Source organism: Acipenser ruthenus, chromosome 37 (assembly GCF_902713425.1).
Source record: "Acipenser ruthenus chromosome 37, fAciRut3.2 maternal haplotype, whole genome shotgun sequence".
Taxonomy (NCBI): Eukaryota; Metazoa; Chordata; class Actinopteri; order Acipenseriformes; family Acipenseridae; genus Acipenser; species Acipenser ruthenus.
In genome coordinates this window covers 10,888,572-10,908,147 of record NC_081225.1, presented here as the reverse complement: position 1 = coordinate 10,908,147, position 19,576 = coordinate 10,888,572, and the positions used below count along the sequence as shown (strand labels likewise).

The window sequence follows — 19,576 nt, the reverse complement described above, 5'->3', positions numbered from 1 at the left end:
CCTAAATTTGTTGCTAGGACAACTTCCGCTCCAGCACCGTTGTCATGACAAACACTAGAGCCAGGCCAGTTGTTATGGCGACTGTGCTTCAAGCAGTACTGTTGCCAGGGTAGCGAGTAAGCCAAAAAAAAAAAAAAAGAAGGAAAAACTAGCAAATGACCTCAAGTCTCCAAAGAACATGGTCTTAAACATGCCCAAGTATTGCACACAGACTCTGTGGAAATGTTAATGTACAAATTCAGGACTGATCACTCACTAAAAAAAACAACGTGATAGTAAAAATAAATTAAAAAGAAAATGACATTAATCAAAAGCGTCAATGTGTGTGGAAAAGGGAAGGAAGACTGAAGTGAATCTGAAGAATACTGAGCCTCGCGTTAGACCGACCCCTGTCGAATCCGCACCCCCATTTCCATCTGCCCGTTTCCACGCGTTTGAAATCCTGTGCGATGCTGAGCTGTGCAGTATTATATTAAGACGGCATTTAAAGCTTATCTGTTAAAAATGATAACAGTGTATCGTCTTATTGAAAGTCAAAAGGCAAAGTTATTATTTTCATAAGTGGATTGTTCTTCGTAATCCATTTATGAGTGTAATACCTACACACAACACTGAAACCACAGAACTCCCCCACTGCACCCACTGCGCCTCGCCCCCCTCAGCTCTCTCCATGAGCTCGGCTAGGCTGGGTTTCCGATCTCCTCCCATCTACCCCAAGCAAATCAAAGCGTTTAATAACTTTTACTCAATATGCTACACGATACCTGTTCAGTAAACCAAATAGCATGTAAATAATAATAATAATAATAATAATAATAATAATAATAATAATAATAATAATAATACAAAAATCTGTGAGAGTTACTCAGTACAGCACAGGTATAGCTGCATTTTTTGTGATTCAATTAAGACATCCATTGCAATTTAATCTTTCTAGACAAGAATATGTCGTTGTATACTTTGCTAACAATGGAGTAACGTCATAATAAAACTCCATTCTGATCGTCTCCCAAGGTGCCACAGCTCACAATACTTTATACACACCCACGCACACACTAGGAGGGTTTCACACAAAATCAGCCCTGGATAGGACAGCTTGTGTGAAGGAAGGAATGAGGCTACAACACGACTCGCTGTCCATCTAGAAAAAGGGCGGGGTTTGTAGAGGAAATCTATTTTCGGTTTGTGAGGGCGATTAATTATTCTTTGTTAAAGGTAAATCTGTGTGCCCGTCAAGACACTTTAGTTGCTTACACTGTGCACGGGGCCAGCTGCACTGAATATGCACTCCTATCTAAAATGAATTTGTAGCCCACCGGAGGTAACGATACCAGCACTGATTTTATAGCGAGACCCAGTAAGTGGGCAGTATGGCACAAAGCTTACTAATAAGAATCCAGACCACAACTGCCCCCTGGGTCTCTCCTGACCTGGGCTATACCGTAGAGTAAGATTATTACACTGACCTGGGCTATACCATATAGTAAGATTATTACACTGTACTGGGTGCTGGTGTTGAGCGAGTTCACCAGAACTCCTTGCATTAGCCCACTGTGCCACAAAGGGCCCAGCTCTCTACACTCTGTCCTTGGGTGTGGCAGCTAAACATCAGCTGGTCCTGGCTCAGTGTTGTATCCTTTTAGAATGAGGACAGAGATCTTTAACTCCACTGAGACACCGTTTTAATGTTTCACAACAAAACACAAAATAAGAAGAAGAATTTTGTCGCTTGGCAATCTTTTTCTTTCCTGTGGAGCTGCCATTTTGATCTTTTGAATGTCAAGCGATGATGAACTGAGAATTAAAAACAAAATAAAACAAAAAAAACTTCTGAATAAAAAACTTTAGAAACTTCTACAGAATTCCTCCCTTTGTTTTCTTGTAATGATTTATTGTTGTTATTAACAGCTCAGGGTCAATTCACTTTATTCTTCCTTTTAAAAACAACTATGGTGATGGCAGGTGGGTAATACAGTATAAAACACTAAATAATAATAATAATAATAATAATAATAATAATAATAATAATAATAATAATAATAATAATAATAATAATAATACTAGAGTCTTGAGTGCCGGAGCATGGAGTGTAGTGTTTAGGAGACTTGATTGTGTTAGTGGGTGTCTGTGTGTTGGGTGGAGGGTGGTTTAGGGAAGTGAGATAGGGGGCGCTGTTGAGCCCGTCTGTTTGAAGTGAGGGTCACAGGCTCAACACTGACTAGGGCTGGACCCGCCTCTCCACCCCCAGTCAGCCAATAGGAGCTGGTTTAGCCGAGGTTGGTGATGTTGGCCCTTCCCCCAGGAGGAGCCACAATGCGCTGGGTGGTGCGTCTGGGAATGTTGTCGTCAACCTGGGCTCCTGAAAGAAAGAAAGACACACAAACGCGTCATTTCCTTTTTCAAAGCCTTCCTTTCACAGCGATCACCAGTCAGCCTCCGGTCCCTCAACACTGTGGGGTGCGCTTGCCTGTCAACACAATGTTGCATCTCAGTGAACCTGCCAAGCATAAAGATCATTCAATAAAGAGTAAATAAATTTGATAAAGCCAGAGTCTGACTTTCTTTCAACCAGGCATTGTCTGTCTGTCTGCCATGTGGATACTCTCTCCCTCCCTGTCTCTGTGCAGTGTGTATTATACTCACTATCTCTCCTCAATGTGGATTCTCAGAGACTCTCGCATTATACTAGCTGTCTCGTGTCAGGGACAATGTGCTCCCCAGCCTGACTCCCTGGGCAGGGTCTGTGCTCTCGAAACTCACCGGAAAGGCTGAACCCGGACTGGTGCAGGTTGCGCAACGACTGGCCCGACTGCTGCTTGGCGGGGGAGGTCTTGGTGGAGGAGGCAGGGGTCATGGTTTTGGGGGTCCCCGAGACTTCGCAGACCGGTCCGTCGTACAGGCCGCGGGGTACCCCTCTCAGCTCAGCCAGCTGGGAACAGCAGACAGAGGAGGTTATTCAACTCAAAAACAGCACACTGCCACACAGGCCAATCAAAAATACGGCACACACAGCAGATTTACAGCATGCATGTGGGTGCTACCCCTCTCTGAAATGACAGTGCCTCAAAAAGCAACGGCAACGTTCAACCCCTAAAACCAGAACATGCATGAAATGTATCATCATAGGTAAATAGTTACTCCTGGTGTAAACAGAAAATGCAATGGTACTTTGTGGATAACTGAAACGAAATGAATCTGTGAGTAAAGCCTTGGGACAGTCTCCCCTCTGCGTCTCTCCTCTGCTGCCCATGCAGAACCTGGCGTGTCCCCTCTGTATGACCAGGCTGTGCGGGCACTCACTCACTCACCCTGCTGCGAGCCTTTATCCTCTTGTACACGTAGTCCGGGAAGGGTTTGCGGGGGATGTAGCGGCCGGTCCCCTCGACGGTGTGCAGGGTCCCCTCCTCCAGCACCATCTTCCCCTGGCTGATCACAACCAGAGGGGCTCCGCGCACCTCTGTCCCCTCGAAGATATTGTACTCCACAGCCTGGGGAGGAGGGAGGCACAGCGAGGCTGACAACAGCAACGGGCTCACAGCACACTGGATTTTACATTATACAAGTTTTGCATCACCTAGAATTTTAGGACTGAGTCATAATTTAACAAAATATATATATATATATATATATACCGGAAGCCATAATAGTAGTACAGTATTTCATGTTAGATTTCGAAATGTCACATTTTTCAATTTGTTGCCAGTTTTTTTTGTTAAGTACAGCATATGGAAAACTACAAAGCGGTGTGTAATTCAATATGTTAACATTATTCGGCAGGTTTCATTCGACTTTATGAAGCAACATTAGTTCATTCTATAGGGGGATGCAAAGCCTTTGGCCAGAGCTGTAGAGCAGGTGAAGAATCAGAAAAGGTATTTTCTTCTAGTTATACAGCGTCTGCATGGGAGATACATGCTATCTCCAATGGGGAAGTCTGGGTGTGCCCTTAAAAGCAAGACAATTAACATCATGGACGATACCAGCTCTCAAACCCAGACCAGATTCCATGCATTCCTTAGTATGAAGCGTGCAGATCCACTATCCGGGTACTAAAACACACACAGATAAAGCTCTGTGTGGAAGACAGACCCCGAGCCGGTGATGGAACGGATCACCCTTTCAAACAGTATCCCTGGCTGCCCTGCCAGACCCCGCAGCACCCCCAGCGTACCAGGTTGTGGTTCTTGGCGGAGATGGTCTTCACGCAGTCGGGGTCCCAGATGACCAGGTCGGCATCGGAGCCCACAGCAATGCGCCCCTTGCGTGGGTACAGGTTGAAGATCTTGGCTGCGTTGGTGCTGGTCACGGCCACAAACTGGTTCTCGTCCATCTTCCCGGTCACCTACAGCAGGAAGCGAGAGCGGGAGGAGGAGTTGAGCCAGCCCTTTGATCTTCCAAGCAGGGTGAGATGGCAACCCGAATTCAGAGCTGTCTGAATAGTCAGGGGTGCAACGACACACTGATGTCACAATACAACAGCTACTGGGATATCTAGATCATGATACAGTAAGCATCAGGGGGCCTGATGGGCTACTTGCGTGACGCGCAATAAGATCAAATATCCTGTTAAAATGAAATGGAGAGTGTGTGTATTCATACCAGCTGCAAAACACACAAGCCATGTAAAGAGAATATGAAGATTCATCGCTACGCAGCACTCTCCTAACCAATCAGCACTCTCCTAACCCATCAGCACTCTCCTGACCAATCAGCACTCTCCTAACCCATCAGCACTCTCCTGACCAATCAGCACTCTCCTAACCCATCAGCACTCTCCTAACCCATCAGCACTCTCCTAACCCATCAGCACTCCCCTAACCCATCAGCACTCCCCTGACCCATCAGCACTCCCCTGACCCATCAGCACTCCCCTGACCCATCAGCACTCCCCTAACCAATCAGCACTCTCCTAACCCATCAGCACACCCCTAACCAATCAGCACTCCCCTGACCAATCAGCACACCCCTAACCAATCAGCACTCTCCTAACCAATCAGCTTTGGGAATGTCCTCTTACCACGGCCTTGTCCCACACGAGGGAAAGCCTCTCCTCTGTCCCGTTGGTGCCCTCGGGGATCAGGGTGAAGCAGTCCTTGCCCACAGCGCGCTGGGCAGTGTTGAAGGTGCAGTGGGCACTGCCAGTCACCTGCAGGTCTCCGCTGCAGGGAGGAGACAGTTTTTACATTCCATTTCATGAAGGAAAGTGTGAGTTGCTATTTCTGTTTGTTTCCATGTTCTCTTTAATCTGTTAATGCACGATCTTTAATCTTAAAGGTTATATAAAATAAAAACCCTTCTACAACGCTAGGCTGGCTCGTGCTTCACTGTTGCTATCACTGTCCAACCACTGAAGCATGAGCTAGCTTTACCAGAAGAGACAGACACAGAGACAGGCAACTTCTGAGACCAGCTTGCAACCAATGGGGTCAGGCTGACAGAGGATCTAAATACGATCAACTCTACATCAAGGAAAGAGGAGGACACTGAAAAAAATCAACATCACACTCCAACAGCGTGTGCGTCTCTCAAGTGTCACTGTGCCTTTAAAAGCAAGTCCCAATGCAATATTAACATGGTGTCAGTATAGAGATCTGCCACTGTGTAGATCAACAGATTAGACCTCAATGTGCTGCATTGGTTCCTCAGCTGGTGTTGCCTCTGTGTGGTGCGGAGCAGCGCTGGTGAATGGGGGAGCTGTGGGAGGTACACACCAGGACAGAAGAGAGTTGAGATAGTCAGGGGTGGTGGGGTCCGGGCTCAGCGGGGGAGAGGTGACAAAGGCAGCCGCTTTCGCCCAGTTTTTGCTCCAGTAGTGCGATCCATCAGTACCCAGGCTGGCAGAGATGGGCTCTCCGTAAACCACAGAACCTGAGTGAGGAACAATCGCATTCACCAGGTTAAAAGTCATCAGGCAGACGTGTGGTTAATTAACTATTTCATTTGGGTAGTGCAGATTTTCAGTATGCGTAATGTAAGGCTGTAAATCCACGCTGGTCAGATTGGTTTCACAGACCCTGATTATGATCTTGGACAAGCCAAGGTCACTCTAGGTAAGGTAGTCTAGGGCTAGTGCTAAGGGGTCGTCCAAAATGACCATCAATTACAGCAAGCGTACACAGCGTGCTCTTCGATGTTCTCTTTTATTTATTTCACATTTGAAAAGGATTTTCACAGACAGTATTCCATCACAGTGGGTTCCAACGCATCGAGACACTGCTTTCAGTAAAAGACTAATCAGTTATGATGTTTATTTTCAGCTTGTCTAAAAAAGAACCTTAATTCACAATCAATAACGCAGCGGTCCCTAAAGCTGGCAATGCCTTTTCAGACTGGATCATGCCAAGGGTTTCGGCTCTCTTGCTCTGGGGTGAAAGCGCTAGTAACGCAGTGCCTACCTTTCTTCCTGGCCAGGGCAATGATGTCAGCAGCACTCTTGCTCATTACCTTGGTGATGTACAGCGGGCAGTTGGTCTGGTTAGCGATTGTTACAGAGCGGTTCACTGCCTCTGCCTCTACCTGCAAACACACACATACAAAACCAGCACCATTCACATCTAGATCTGCACTGTGTGTAATGATGTGTAATGCATGTGTCAGAATTGCCATGGCTTATCTTGAACAAAGCTATCCCTGCAAGACCCCTGTTTCTGATAGCCTGGTACAGCATGGCACAGCTGACTCCTACGGCGATCTCAGCCCCAGATGTCCTTACCTCCTCTGGCCGGCTCAACACGTGTCCCTCTGGTCCTGTGATCCCCAGGTCCAGGATTCGACGCTGCTCCTGCGGGGGGAGCCGGCGGACAGTGTGTTAAACCTATTTATCACTTCACCACTAGGTGGCTTCTATTACTTTGGAAATAAGGCTATTATTATTATTATTATTATTATTATTATTATTATTATTATTATTATTATATTAAATGAACACATCTCCAAATCAAGTCACAGTCAGTTTTTTTCCTCATCTCCCCTGCAAGTCTTAAGTAAGAAATGAGACACTGCCACCATCAACTATACAATTACTGGGAGAGTGAACAGAATTCATGAAAAAAAAAAAATTTGTAAGATGCGGTCTAATTACATGCAAGGTTACATGATATTTCTGAATGCACATTAGCATCCACTGCTTTTCACCCAGAGCAGCAACCAAGCACTGGGAGTGTGTTACCTCAGCGATGATATCTCCGTTCTCCGCATGGACCTGCGCAACGGCACCCAGGTCCCGAATCACACTCAGCACCTCATAGATCTGCAGGACAGAGAGAGAGCAGCATTAGGGGGGCACACTAACTGAGGATCCACTATGCGGGCGCTGCAGAGGGACGGATTGACGGGGGATGGGAGTGGAGCGGACAGCACACTGCGTCTGTCCCCCTGGCTGATTGTTTTAACACTGCACCCCAATGAAATTTGAAGCAATGTTCACGCCTCCTGTTTTTACTGCTGACTCCAAATGTGGGAGGCTTGTTTTGCTTGGAATTGTACAAGCAAAAGCAAGTTTGCTCCCTCTTTAATTAAAGTAAAGCTGAGGGAACACAGAGTCAGTTTGTGGCTTGGAACTTGGTTTCAGGAGACTAGGTTTCAATACAGCAGCGTTGCCTCAAAATAGGTCTCCTGGAACCAGGTTTCAAGCCACTGTCCCAGATTTTAAAATCCCAGATTCTCACAACAGTTTCGAGTCAGCGTGTGCACAATGAGATGACTGGCAAAGTCCTTGTTAAAGGAGCAGAGTTAGTCACAGATATGAAACGCTCACATGTACAGCAGCCCCTTGTGTCTCCTTCTCACCTGGGAGTCAGAGAGCTGGAACACATCTTTGTATGCCATGTAGACCAGGAAAGAGTTGACACCTGAAAAGAAAGACAGAATCGTGGGCATTACAGTACCTGCTTCATTCACACCCGCCATGGGAATAACGTGACGCAGCCCAAGCAAATGCTTTGAAAGATAATCAAGAAAGGAGAGACAGAGACAGAAAGAGAGATGTTTGTAAGAATGATTTCACAGACTAACGCAGATAAGCTGCTGTGCTCAGTATGCGGTCAGTGCTCACCGTGGTCCTTGACCAGAGCCTCCATCTCCTCCTGCACTCCCTTGTGCCACTCGGTCACGTCCACATGAAGGGAGTAGTCGCAGCATGACTTGCTGTCCGCCCACTCGCGCCACTGCTCAAACGCGGTCAGCAGACTCATCCCGGGCTCCGGGACCACGTGGTCAACTGCGGGACACAACAGAGGTCAGGCGTCCGGCTCGAAGCGAGAGAGGATTGGTCACCTTTCTGTATTCGTTTATGTCCTTCGTTCGTTTAGGGGAGCCCTGGAGAGGCAGGGTCTCGTTTGAACTGCTGCCACAAAACCATTTTTAAAACTAAAATCAAAAGAGCCTGCTTGAAAATGCACAAAGGCACGTTGGTTATAATGAGAATGACACTTCACCTCTTTCAGAGCAAACGCTGGTCAATCTTAATTAAGTCACAAATATGCTTTTCATTATGTTATTTAAATATAAATTCATGTCAAGCATGTTTAGTGTTTAAACTTGTTTATACTTAAAGTTGGAACATTTAAGAATCAATCAGAACACGAAGCCACTTTTCTGCATCAAACCCCGAGTCTCCCCTGGTGTGCCGTGCAGTGGCCTGTGAAACCTAGTCTCCTGAAAGTGGCTCCGTGTCCCTCAGCCCGCCCCCCTCCCCGTGCACTTCCGTACTGATCATCGTGGTGCCCCCTGCCAGTGCTGCCCGCGTTCCCTGGTAGAAGTCGTCGGCTGCAGTCATGCCCCGGTCCGGCATCTGAAAGCGCGTGTGCACATCGATCCCCCCTGGGAGCACCATGCGGCCGTGGGCATCGATGGTCCTCACCCCGCCTGGGACGATCAGGTTCTCCCCAATTTGCCTGCGGGGCAGAGACAGGGTTAATACAGTCCAGCCCCTCCACACCCAACAGGCTCCGTGCCTCACCCAGGGCTCGGCCGCACTGGCTATGCTCAGACTTAGCTTGGCTATTCCTGGAAGTCTTCACTGAACTTTGCTTTCACACATTCCCTCAGCAGAGGCTTTACGTTTCAAAACGGGTGCCCACAACTAAACTGCTTCCTCAAAGACATGGAAAACAGCCTTTCTTGAATGTGCTTGTCTACAACTGTTTGTAAAAGTGTGATACTTACTTGATCACCCCATCTTCCATGTAGATGTCAGCGCAGAAGGACTGGTCATCGTTGACGATTCGACCCCCTTTGATCAACATCCGGTCACTCTGAAAGAGGTTTTGTAGAGTATTTTGTTATGAGAGCTATACAGTTACACACAGAGTGCAACACGGTGCTCAGTTACATTCTCCACTTGAATGAAGGCTGGAGGATTGCAATGGAGCTCAGACACTATGGGAAACCTCACAGTGACATCACAGCCACTATGGGAAACCTCACAGTGACATCACAGACACTATGGGAAACCTCACAGTGACATCACAGCCACTATGGGAAACCTCACAGTGACATCACAGCCACTATGGGAAACCTCACAGTGACATCACAGCTTTAGCAGCCTCATTTCTGAATGTCTCCATATCTATTCTTCTCAAGGTAATTGTATTCAAGGGCAGTAAAGCATGACGCAGAATCTACCGCATCAGACCAAGACTGTGAAAGATACAGAGCCACGGAATTAAACTGGAAACCGAAAACTTAATTCCCCCCCACCCCCCATTCTATTGTGGGACAGAACAGTAGTCAGGCTTTTTTTAAAATACAATATCCTGGAAGCAAGTCCAGGATTCTGGTTCCACAATGGTTTAAACCCCAAACACTCTAAGAATCAATATGCTATTCCACTAGAACATCTAAACACTCTAAGAATCAATATGCTATTCCACTAGAGAATCTACAGCAGTGTGTAACGTCCCCATCGACCAAGACAAAGACCACAAACCTAGACCAGCTGTGGACCACAATGCACCTGGACTTCCAACTGCCAAAGTGGTCATAAAACCCCAAGTTGGACCTTTAGCACTTAATACAAAGCTTAGCTCTGTAAGCAATGTATCTAGAATAGTGTACCTGTACAGCTGAAGAGCCAACACCACGTTTACTACAGGGTTACTATCGGCTTGCTTATTACTTTATGCTACACCCAACAGTAATTGAACAAAAAGAATTCAAACTACAGCACAATTAAAAGTCCTTAGAAAAGGTGAATCCGAACGTATTTAAAAGCAGAGAGCAGCTCTCTGTTAGAAGCGGCTCAGGTTTGAGATCCTGGTCACATCTTCAGAAGCAAACAAACAAGGGCTGCTTTGTGTTCTCCTGAGCCGACTGCCTCATCCAAGCCTGTCTCGGGTATAGCAACGGAGCTGGTATGCTGTGTGTGTGTGTGTGTGTGTGTGTGTGTGTGTGTGTGTGTGTGTGTGTGTGACTCATTTAATCAAGTTACCAGAAAAACAACGCAGCAATATCCGCATCCCCCTGGTCCTGTTAGTCACACCATTAAATGAAGCTCAGTGCCATCCGAGGAGTCACAATTATATACTTAGAGAAATAGGTTTCAAGTTCCAGCACCATTCAGCTAAGCCAGCTTCTTGAATACAAGGGTTAAGTAATGGTCTCTTCAATGCAAACAACTGGTAGTAATGATTCGGTTATGATGAAAACTTTCAGGAATGCAGTTTGGCAGATCAGCGGAACGCAGTCAGAATACAGGGATCAGTGCAAGAAATTACAAAACGAACTGTGGGTGCCCTCAGTAAGAGAGCATCTAAATACCACACGCAGGGGTCACGTGAAGCAGACGGTGCAGTTTGGAGGGGAACCAGAATATTTAATCAAACCCACATTTATAAGAAACAGAAACAGTCTGAAAGAAAAGACAAGAAACGTGAGCAGAGAGTCACTCCTGTAAATAAATGCCAGCAGGTCTCTGTTGCACTAGGACCCCCCAAAGCTAACCTTCCTCCTGCAACATTGCAATGTGATTGAATTTCTGAGACCTGAAAGTGTTTGGGGTTCAGAAACGTTTCGCTATTTTGTTATTTATTATTATTATTATTATTATTATTATTATTATTATTATTATTATTATTATTATTATTATTATTACTTGTTGTTTTTGTTTAAGATAATTAAATTAAAGAACATTTAAAATGGTAATCTGATTTTTTTTTAAAGAATATTTGAACAAACACACAACCTTTAATATTCCAGCCCCTGATCCTAGCTGTACCCCTCCTCCTCCACCCCCTCCTCCCTCTCTCCTCCCCTCTCAGCTGCTAGCCTGGGTGTGGGCTCACAGCAGTACAGTAGCAATCAGCAGGCTGAGGCTTTGTCCACCAAAATCCAGAGCGTGGGTGTGCGTGGCCGTGTCTTCATGCGTGACAATACGCACACATATATTATTTACAGATGCGCATGCATATATTACAGGCTTTGAGCTGTGCTTGTGTGGCTCACTGAGTTCCAAAATGTCCTCATTTTGATTTAGAGGCGATGCTATCCCAGGTGTGATTGTTAACAGCTTCATACGAACTGCAAGGGCAACACTGATTCTGTGTGTTCAACTAATACAACGTCTCATAAGCACAATAATTCAGACGCATTGTCCGTCTATATTGTGCACACACGTGCATACTGGTAACTGCTAAACACAAAACCCATTTTTTTCTGATTAGCGTTCATGTTCCCCAGAAGATGCAGCATCTCCTCGGGAGGATTTGAACTACAGATCATATAAATCTGACAGAGGTCTGGAGAATCTCTCCCATGCTTCTGCAGGGCTGGCTAGAGGGACGCTTTCATGCATTCGGTTTTTGTCAAGACAAAAGCAGCAGTCCGATCTGTTAAAGTAATGAGCATTTGAATATATATATATATATATATATATATATATATATAATATATATATATATATATATATATATATCATCGAGAGATTATATCAACAAACCATAAAATCCATAGATTGTAATTGATATTTAATGACATCTATTGTCATGGATTTTGCCCAGCAGGTCTTTGTCTAGTAATTCGTATAAATGGGACGTATCCTGTTTTTTTTCCCCCTGCAATGAACAATGGAAATGAGTAAGAAGCTGTTAATTTTATATATATATAAATCGACAAAACATAATGAAACCCCCATCTCGTCTCATTAGCACGTAGTGTGATGAGATTCTTTTTTAACGCTGAATTGTCGGCCGCTTTCCCGCAGCATTGTGATGAGAGAGCGGGGCGGCAGTGGCTCCATCTCGCTGTGAGTTTTCAGCCAATCCTGTCCTCGCTATTCTAGTCGCTAATGTTTTATATTGGCCATGGTTTCTCTCTGTGTGCAGCGACACTGGAAAAAAAAGCCCGAGTCCTTTACAATTCACAGCTATTTAAAACGCACAGTCTCGTTTGTATTCAAGAATACAGTAACATTACAACACCAGCGAAGTCTGAATCACAGCCGAATAACGGAGTTCCTGCGACGGATGGGGCGGGTTCAAATGATTTTTTTTTATTTTTTACAGGCACCGTTACATCTTTTGAGAACTCGGTGATCAAAAAAAATAAAAACACATTTGGCTTTTTATTTTAATTTAATCAAATGATGGTCGTAAATTCTTTTAGTGGGGACTCTTTCAGCGGCAGCCGCAGAATGGACCGCTAGCCACACATAATGTAATAACGATACACCGAGTAAATAGCGCACTGTCCTTATCGTCGAAAATAAAGGCTATGCACGATTCCTATTCATTTAAATAAGCCAAAACAATTTTTTAAACGATGAAAACACGACAGTTATGTTCAATTGACTATGCAACGTTATATCTATTATTATCAAGCCATTATATAGGCATGCAACTGTCTCAGAAAATGTTATTAGCCCGAGAATTGCTCCCTAGTCGCTAAAAGGGGTGTTTACAAAGCAGTAGGTCCCCGAAGCTAAAACGGTCTGTCCCCCCTATTGTATAATCCGTGCATTTCACAAAAGACACCTTGAGGGGTGTTTGTTTTCTGTCCTTCTGCATTGTTCAATAATACTCACTGTGATGCGAGGGATATTTTTCTTGCCCTGATATCCGGACATCTTGGATCCGCTGTTGTTTTTACTACAGTGTGTGATATAAAAATGTACAAAGCGATGCTCAAGTTTATTGCACGGTGCAGGGGGGGTGTTATCTCTCAACGCACAGCAGCCCCAGATCACGCTACCAGCCTAACACCAGCTCAACGGGAAGCCTGTACTAACAGTCGCGTCGCTGCCACTGGTGTACCGCCGCTATAATATCACAACCGAGAAAAACCTTGTGCCTCCAATGCAGCACCTTCTCTTTATCTGCTGCTGCTGCACCAAGTCTACTCCGACACACACTGAGAGAGGGATTTGCTCAGCGGAGTCCAGCGAGCATGCGCAGTGCCCCGCCCTGCTCCGACATAGAACAATCTTCTCCTCCTCTTTCTTTGCCCGGGATGGGGGGGGGGGGGGGGGGGGGGGGGGGGGGGGCTTTCTGCTCAGCATTCAAATCACAGCATGAACTAACTGCCCTTACTGGACCGCCCGCCCGCTCGATCTCTCTTTCTTCCTTCCTTTATTTATTGCATCCCTTGCATTTTTTTTTTTCAAATCCATTTAATGATGGAAAACGCTCTGTCGAAATAACCTTACCGAGCGAATCTCTGGTGTTAAAGCTTGGGCCAGAGGCGGAGAGAGGCTCCGGGTCTGGTTTGGATCCATTGTCTCATTCTGCGATGCACAATATACTACATCTATCTATCTATCTATCTATCTATCTATCTATCTATCTATCTATCTATCTATCTATCTATTTATAGATATCAACCTTTTCCCTTCTGTCTGGAGGTTTCAGCTAAAGTACCCTTTACAATTTTCGCTCACTGAAGGGTACCGTTTATTTAATATCATTTTTCACAACAGTCTGGGACTGACAAACTGCTGGTTTGGGACAGAATACCAAACCGTAGTTCCATTCTTACAACTTAATGACATGTCTTTGGATGCACAGGATTAAAATGCCGCGTTTAGGAATCTCTTTGGACACTCTCGTATTCGCTTTCCATTCGGTAAAGTCATTATAAATAACGCACCATGTACTTCACACCAGTGTGCCATGTGCACAGTATCAAAAACATTACCCTCAAGATAAAACTATAATAACTAACACTGATAATCCTATTATTATTATTATTATTATTATTATTATTATTATTATTATTATTATTATTATTATTATTATTATTATTAAAGCCAGCATAAAACTGATCCACGGGGACTCTGTATAATTTTCTGCCGATTTGCACTTTCTGTAGACTCGGATTTCTTCCTTCGTTTTTCTTTTGCAAGTAAGACATCTCTCCAAATTCAATATCGCCTATACTGCGCATGCGCGAATGTCTGAGCTGGCGGGTTCCTTGGAAACTCTCTGAAGATCAGTTGACACGGGACCGAAAAGCAAAGTCTGACGTGTGTCATCTTATCTATCTAGGTGTAAAGTCAATTCATGTTTCATTTATTTTTATCTTCAGGAGACGAGCAATGTTTTTTTTTTTTTTTTTTTTTTTTCATTCTTTAACAAATGTCTGTATTTAAAAATTGAATGAAATGTGTTTCACCAAAAAAATAAATAAAACAATTTAAAAAATAAATACAATTTAAAAAAACTAAGGTAAAGGTAGCCACTATGTTTAATTATAATAATAGATCATAATAAAAATACAGTCCATTTATATGAATTAATTTAACGGTATGTCATCTTAAAAAAATGTTATTATTAAAACGATGTGATTTATGTCTGTAGCGAAATATTTTTAATAATTTTAATAAAGATTCTGACAGAATGTTTTAAGCTTAAAACAGTTTGCTGTGTTTTACAGTGTTGTGGTTACCAGTTTGAAACCGCGATGTAATTATAAAGGGCGTTCAACGGTTACAGTTTCTCAAGTAGAAAATGCCAGCTGACAAGCGCAGTAAAATCATTGCCACGCCTACCGCTTTCCCGTGACACCGGTACCGTACAGTCTGAGCTCCTAATGGCAAGCGCAATGCACCCATAATGACATGGTTCTTGTGTTGTTGTACCTTGGCTTTCGGTCTCCCCCGGCCCGTGTTTCTGCTGGTGTCTCCGTGCACCATCATATTTTCCTCTGTTCCCGCTCTTGTAAACTTCGACAAGTCGAGTCTTCCTGCTGCTCCTGTTTCGCAGTGTCTGCGATAAGTGCGACTACTCGATACTACGCAAACTTTTACAAACTCTGATGCTCGAGCTGTACAACTTGTTTTCATAAAGATTTACGTCACCGTGACGAAATGGCTGCAGGAACGAGTCACAATGACATTTGTGAGCAGGAGGTAATTACCGCATGAGGGCAAAAAAAAGTTTATAACGGTAAATGTGTTTAATATGCTTTAGCAAACCTTTCTGGACTTTACGGTGTTTACCTATGACCTCAAATATAAACTCTGGTTCTCACTTCAAGTTCAAGAAGGGGCACAATAACAGACGGGTTTGGAGCAGAGCGTTTTCTCTTAGGGGGTGAGGGAGGGAGCAGTTCACTCTCCATGCCTCAAGTCTGCCCTGGACTGGAGGGAGCACCCTTTCTCTTAGGGAGGTGAGGGAGGGAGCAGTTCACTCTCCATGCCTCATGCCTGCCCTGGACTGGAGGGAGCACCCTTTCTCTTAGGGAGGTGAGGGGGGGAGCAGTTCACTCTCCATACCTCAAGCCTGCCCTGGACTGGAGGGAGCACCCTTTCTCTTAGGGGGGTGAGGGAGGGAGCAGTTCACTCTCCATGCCTCATGCCTGCCCTGGACTGGAGGGAGCACCCTTTCTCTTAGGGGGGTGAGGGAGGGAGGGAGCAGTTCACTCTCCATGCCTCAAGCCTGCCCTGGACTGGAGGGAGCACCCTTTCTCTTAGGGAGGTGAGGGAGGGAGCAGTTCAGTCTCCATGCCTCAAGCCTGCCTTGGACTGGAGGGAGCACCCTTTCTCTTAGGGAGGTGAGGGAGGGAGCAGTTCAGTCTCCAAGCCTCAAGCCTGCCCTGGACTGGAGGGAGCACCCTTTCTCTTAGGGGGGTGAGGGAGGGAGGGAGCAGTTCACTCTCCATGCCTCAAGCCTGCCCTGGACTGGAGGGAGCACCCTTTCTCTTAGGGGGGTGAGGGAGGGAGGGAGCAGTTCACTCTCCATGCCTCAAGCCTGCCCTGGACTGGAGGGAGCACCCTTTCTCTTAGGGAGGTGAGGGAGGGAGCAGTTCACTCTCCATGCCTCATGCCTGCCCTGGACTGGAGGGAGCACCCTTTCTCTTAGGGGGGTGAGGGAGGGAGGGAGCAGTTCACTCTCCATGCCTCAAGCCTGCCCTGGACTGGAGGGAGCACCCTTTCTCTTAGGGAGGTGAGGGAGGGAGCAGTTCACTCTCCTTGCCTCAAGTCTGCCCTGGACTGGAGGGAGCACGCTTTGTTTTAGGTTAAGTCTAAAAGCCAAAGGAATGTTTTCCCTCTTTTTGAGACTGCCACCCTATACTGGACCCCAGCTGTGCCCTCTCCAGCTCTCCAGCGCTCCACAGCATCACCAGACCTGTGTGGAGCGATTCTCAGTCAGGGTGTGCCCTCTCCAGCGCTCCACACCATCACCAGACCTGTGTGGAGCGATTCTCAGTCAGGGTGTGCCCTCTCCAGCACCCCACAGCATCACCAGACCTGTGTGAAGCGATTCTCAGTCAGGGTGTGCCCTCTCCAGCGCTCCACAGCATCACCAGACCCTGCACCCTGCACATGCTGGACTGACTCACTCACACACACACACACACTTATATATAGTCATAGTCATAATAATAATAATAATAATAATAATAATAATAATAATAATAATTCCAAATCAGCTCTGACTACTCCACAACACTGCATACCTGTTGAGCCAGTGTTTGGTACGAGTTATTAAGAGGGGGGATGGGGGTGCAAAGCTACACATGAGGGATTTCCCAGTTCAAACCAGGATGCAGCCTAATACCAACTACACCACACCAGTACAGATCCCAGTTAAACCAGTTAAGCCCCAGTATAAACCCAGCCAGTGTTGCAACAGTCTAAACCAGTAAAGCATCCTGAGTTTGAAAAGTCACCAGTTGAACCAGTACATGTCCAGAGTAAACCAGTACACGCTGCTCTACCAGTATGGACCAGTTCGTGAATTCTACTGGGTTTTCTAGCAAACCCATGAATACTGTATCATACTGCATTAGCCTAAACTCCAGGCATGCACGAGTTCTGATTAATACAGAAAAGGACAACGCATCTGTGCTTCAAAAGATAATGTAAAACAACACGACTTTCATTGTAGGTCTGTGTAAAGCAAACTGTGTTGTTCTTAATGCGACATTCAACACAAACAAGTGCGTTTCCCTAAATCCAATTGATTTAAAGCTTGTGCTGTGAGTGGATTTAGGGTGACAGTATTTGCATGCTGCTTGTTAGCAATAAAAAAATAATAATTCGTGGACCTGCTGTTTGCCTGAGGTATAGGTGGAGCTGTCAGAAGCTGTACAAAGGAACCAGACCCAGACCCAAGCAACAGTTTGCGATGCGGTTCTGGAGAGACGCCTACCTGGTCATTGAGATTCTGCAACGCTTCCTTCCCCGAACCGCTGCGGATCTCCACCTTCCTCCCGCGGTCCAGAGTCGAGATGTCTCTTTGTTGGGCAATGACCCTGTTGGTATTCCTGGCTCCGGCCACATCCCCGCCTCGCCCACCGGTCAGGGAGCCGAAATCCAGCGTCTTATTGTCTGTCGAGCCCTCCACCGGACAGAACATGCCACAGAATTTCTGCCGCGGCTTGGGGCTCCCGGAGCCCATGTTCTTAAAGAAGGAAGGCGCATCTTGTGTGCTGGACATGGCTGTCTGAATGCTGCCGCTGTCGCTAATTCTAGAGATTGTAACTGAAAGTGAACACTGGCGAGGCTCTCCGGGAGCGGTGTGCGGTCTCTGAGAGTCAGGCAGAGTCAGGAATATTTAATATACTGAGTGACAGCGCACCTACCATGCAGAGGACAACATATATATATACAAATCTGCAAAAAAAAAATGACAGGCGTTTATTATTTACTGTATTTCATATTAATTTGCGTCTATAAGGATGCTTAAATTACCTACAACACAAATGTAAAATACATAAACATATACCTATGTATTTATATGATGTTTAAAATACTCCCACCCCTCACAGATTTACTATATATATATATATATATATATATATATATATATATATATATATATATATATATATATATATATGAAAGATATCAGTGTTTCTGTATGTTGTGTAGCCTAATAATATATTTTGTTCGAGCCGCTGCATCGCCCATCCTTGCAATGCTTATTTCTGTACAAAAAGATGGTTGTTATTATGAGTTAAAAATTTTTAAAAAACAGTAACCTGCTGCTCGCCCCGCAGTGAGCTGTCTTCCCCACAGCGCTGGCAGACGGCTGATGGGCGAAGTTCCCGGCAGAGAGGCGAAGAAACTCCGTGTAGAGAGAGAGGGAGAAAGAGAGAGAGGGGGGGGGGGGGGGGGGGGAGCGAGGGGGGAGAGGAGGGTGAACGAGCATCCGGAAGTGACGCCGAACAGCGGTGTATTAGTATTGTATAGCTAACTCAATCTACTTAAAAGGAATCTTTAAAAAAAAATAATCGGGTCTACTAAAAGGTATCCATTAACACAGAAAAGAAATCGATTCGGTAATTGGTTTTTGCAAATGCACGGACTGGCTTTGATCTCAAATCCAGATTTCATAATATTACAAATAGCAGATGCCCTTGCAGAAGAGTTTAAACCAGCCCCCACTGCAGTGCCCCGAAGAAAGCTTTCTTATGTTCTTATGTTCTTATAGACAGAGGCAACCGTTCAATACCAGCAATGACTGATACAGGGATAACGTGCAGAGTGTTTCTCCCGGTGGATGGGGTCACTGCCGGGTTAAACGCGCCCGCTGTTCGCTTGGTGAGACTCCGAGGAGCTGTCCGATCAGCACTGCCGCGCCCTGCCTCGGTACACACACTGAACCACACGCGGCAGCGGGGGCCGAAACCACGGGTTCAAACGGGACCCGCAGGAATGCCTGACAGCTTTAAAGAGTGAGATCACTGGACCCGCATGTCTTTACTGAACTGTGGCGCCGTATCGAAGTGGATTAAAATGAAGGTATTAGCTATTAGTCTTCGGAGAAGTGGAAAGCATTTAATTTTTTTAATTTTTCTGGAGCTTTTGGAATCTTATTAGAAGTCTTAGAATAAGCTTAATACATTCTCTGACCAACGTTTCGAATTTTTTCTCAATGCTTAATATTACAATGAGATCGAAGCAGAGAGAGAGAGAGAGAGAGAGAGAGAGAGAGAGAGAGAGAGAGAGAGAGAGAGAGAGAGAGAGAGAGAGAGACAGAGAGAGATATGGGCGCTCTCATTAGGAGACTGGAATGAAAACACAGAGCTGCACGTCATCAGCTGTGAACTCCGGGACTCAGGCTACAGCACAGAGACTCTTAATACACCCGGGGGCCTAAATACTGACTCCAGCGCAACCCCACTGCACTGAGCTCAT

At 45.5% G+C, this 19,576-nt stretch overlaps 1 protein-coding gene across 2 annotated transcripts; it reads right to left on the bottom strand.

Annotated features, from left to right (window-relative positions):
* Positions 1 to 1,665: 1,665 nt before the first annotated feature.
* LOC117966115 (dihydropyrimidinase-related protein 2) lies at positions 1,666 to 18,528 on the bottom strand. Of its 2 annotated transcripts, XM_059008587.1 has the most exons (15): positions 18,418 to 18,528; positions 17,586 to 18,049; positions 9,166 to 9,254; positions 8,710 to 8,894; positions 8,054 to 8,218; positions 7,789 to 7,850; positions 7,169 to 7,249; positions 6,713 to 6,781; positions 6,396 to 6,516; positions 5,712 to 5,868; positions 5,018 to 5,159; positions 4,172 to 4,342; positions 3,309 to 3,488; positions 2,761 to 2,929; positions 1,666 to 2,359 (listed from the first exon to the last, which is right to left on the bottom strand). In XM_059008587.1, exons 2-15 carry the CDS (start codon positions 17,871 to 17,873, stop codon positions 2,268 to 2,270), a joined length of 1,971 nt encoding a protein of 656 aa, XP_058864570.1. In that variant the 5' UTR covers positions 17,874 to 18,049; positions 18,418 to 18,528; the 3' UTR covers positions 1,666 to 2,267. The 2 variants fall into 2 exon arrangements, with proteins under 2 accessions (XP_058864570.1, XP_034767444.1); XM_034911553.2 differs by lacking the exons at positions 17,586 to 18,049; positions 18,418 to 18,528 and adding an exon at positions 13,019 to 13,355.
* Positions 18,529 to 19,576: the final 1,048 nt, after the last annotated feature.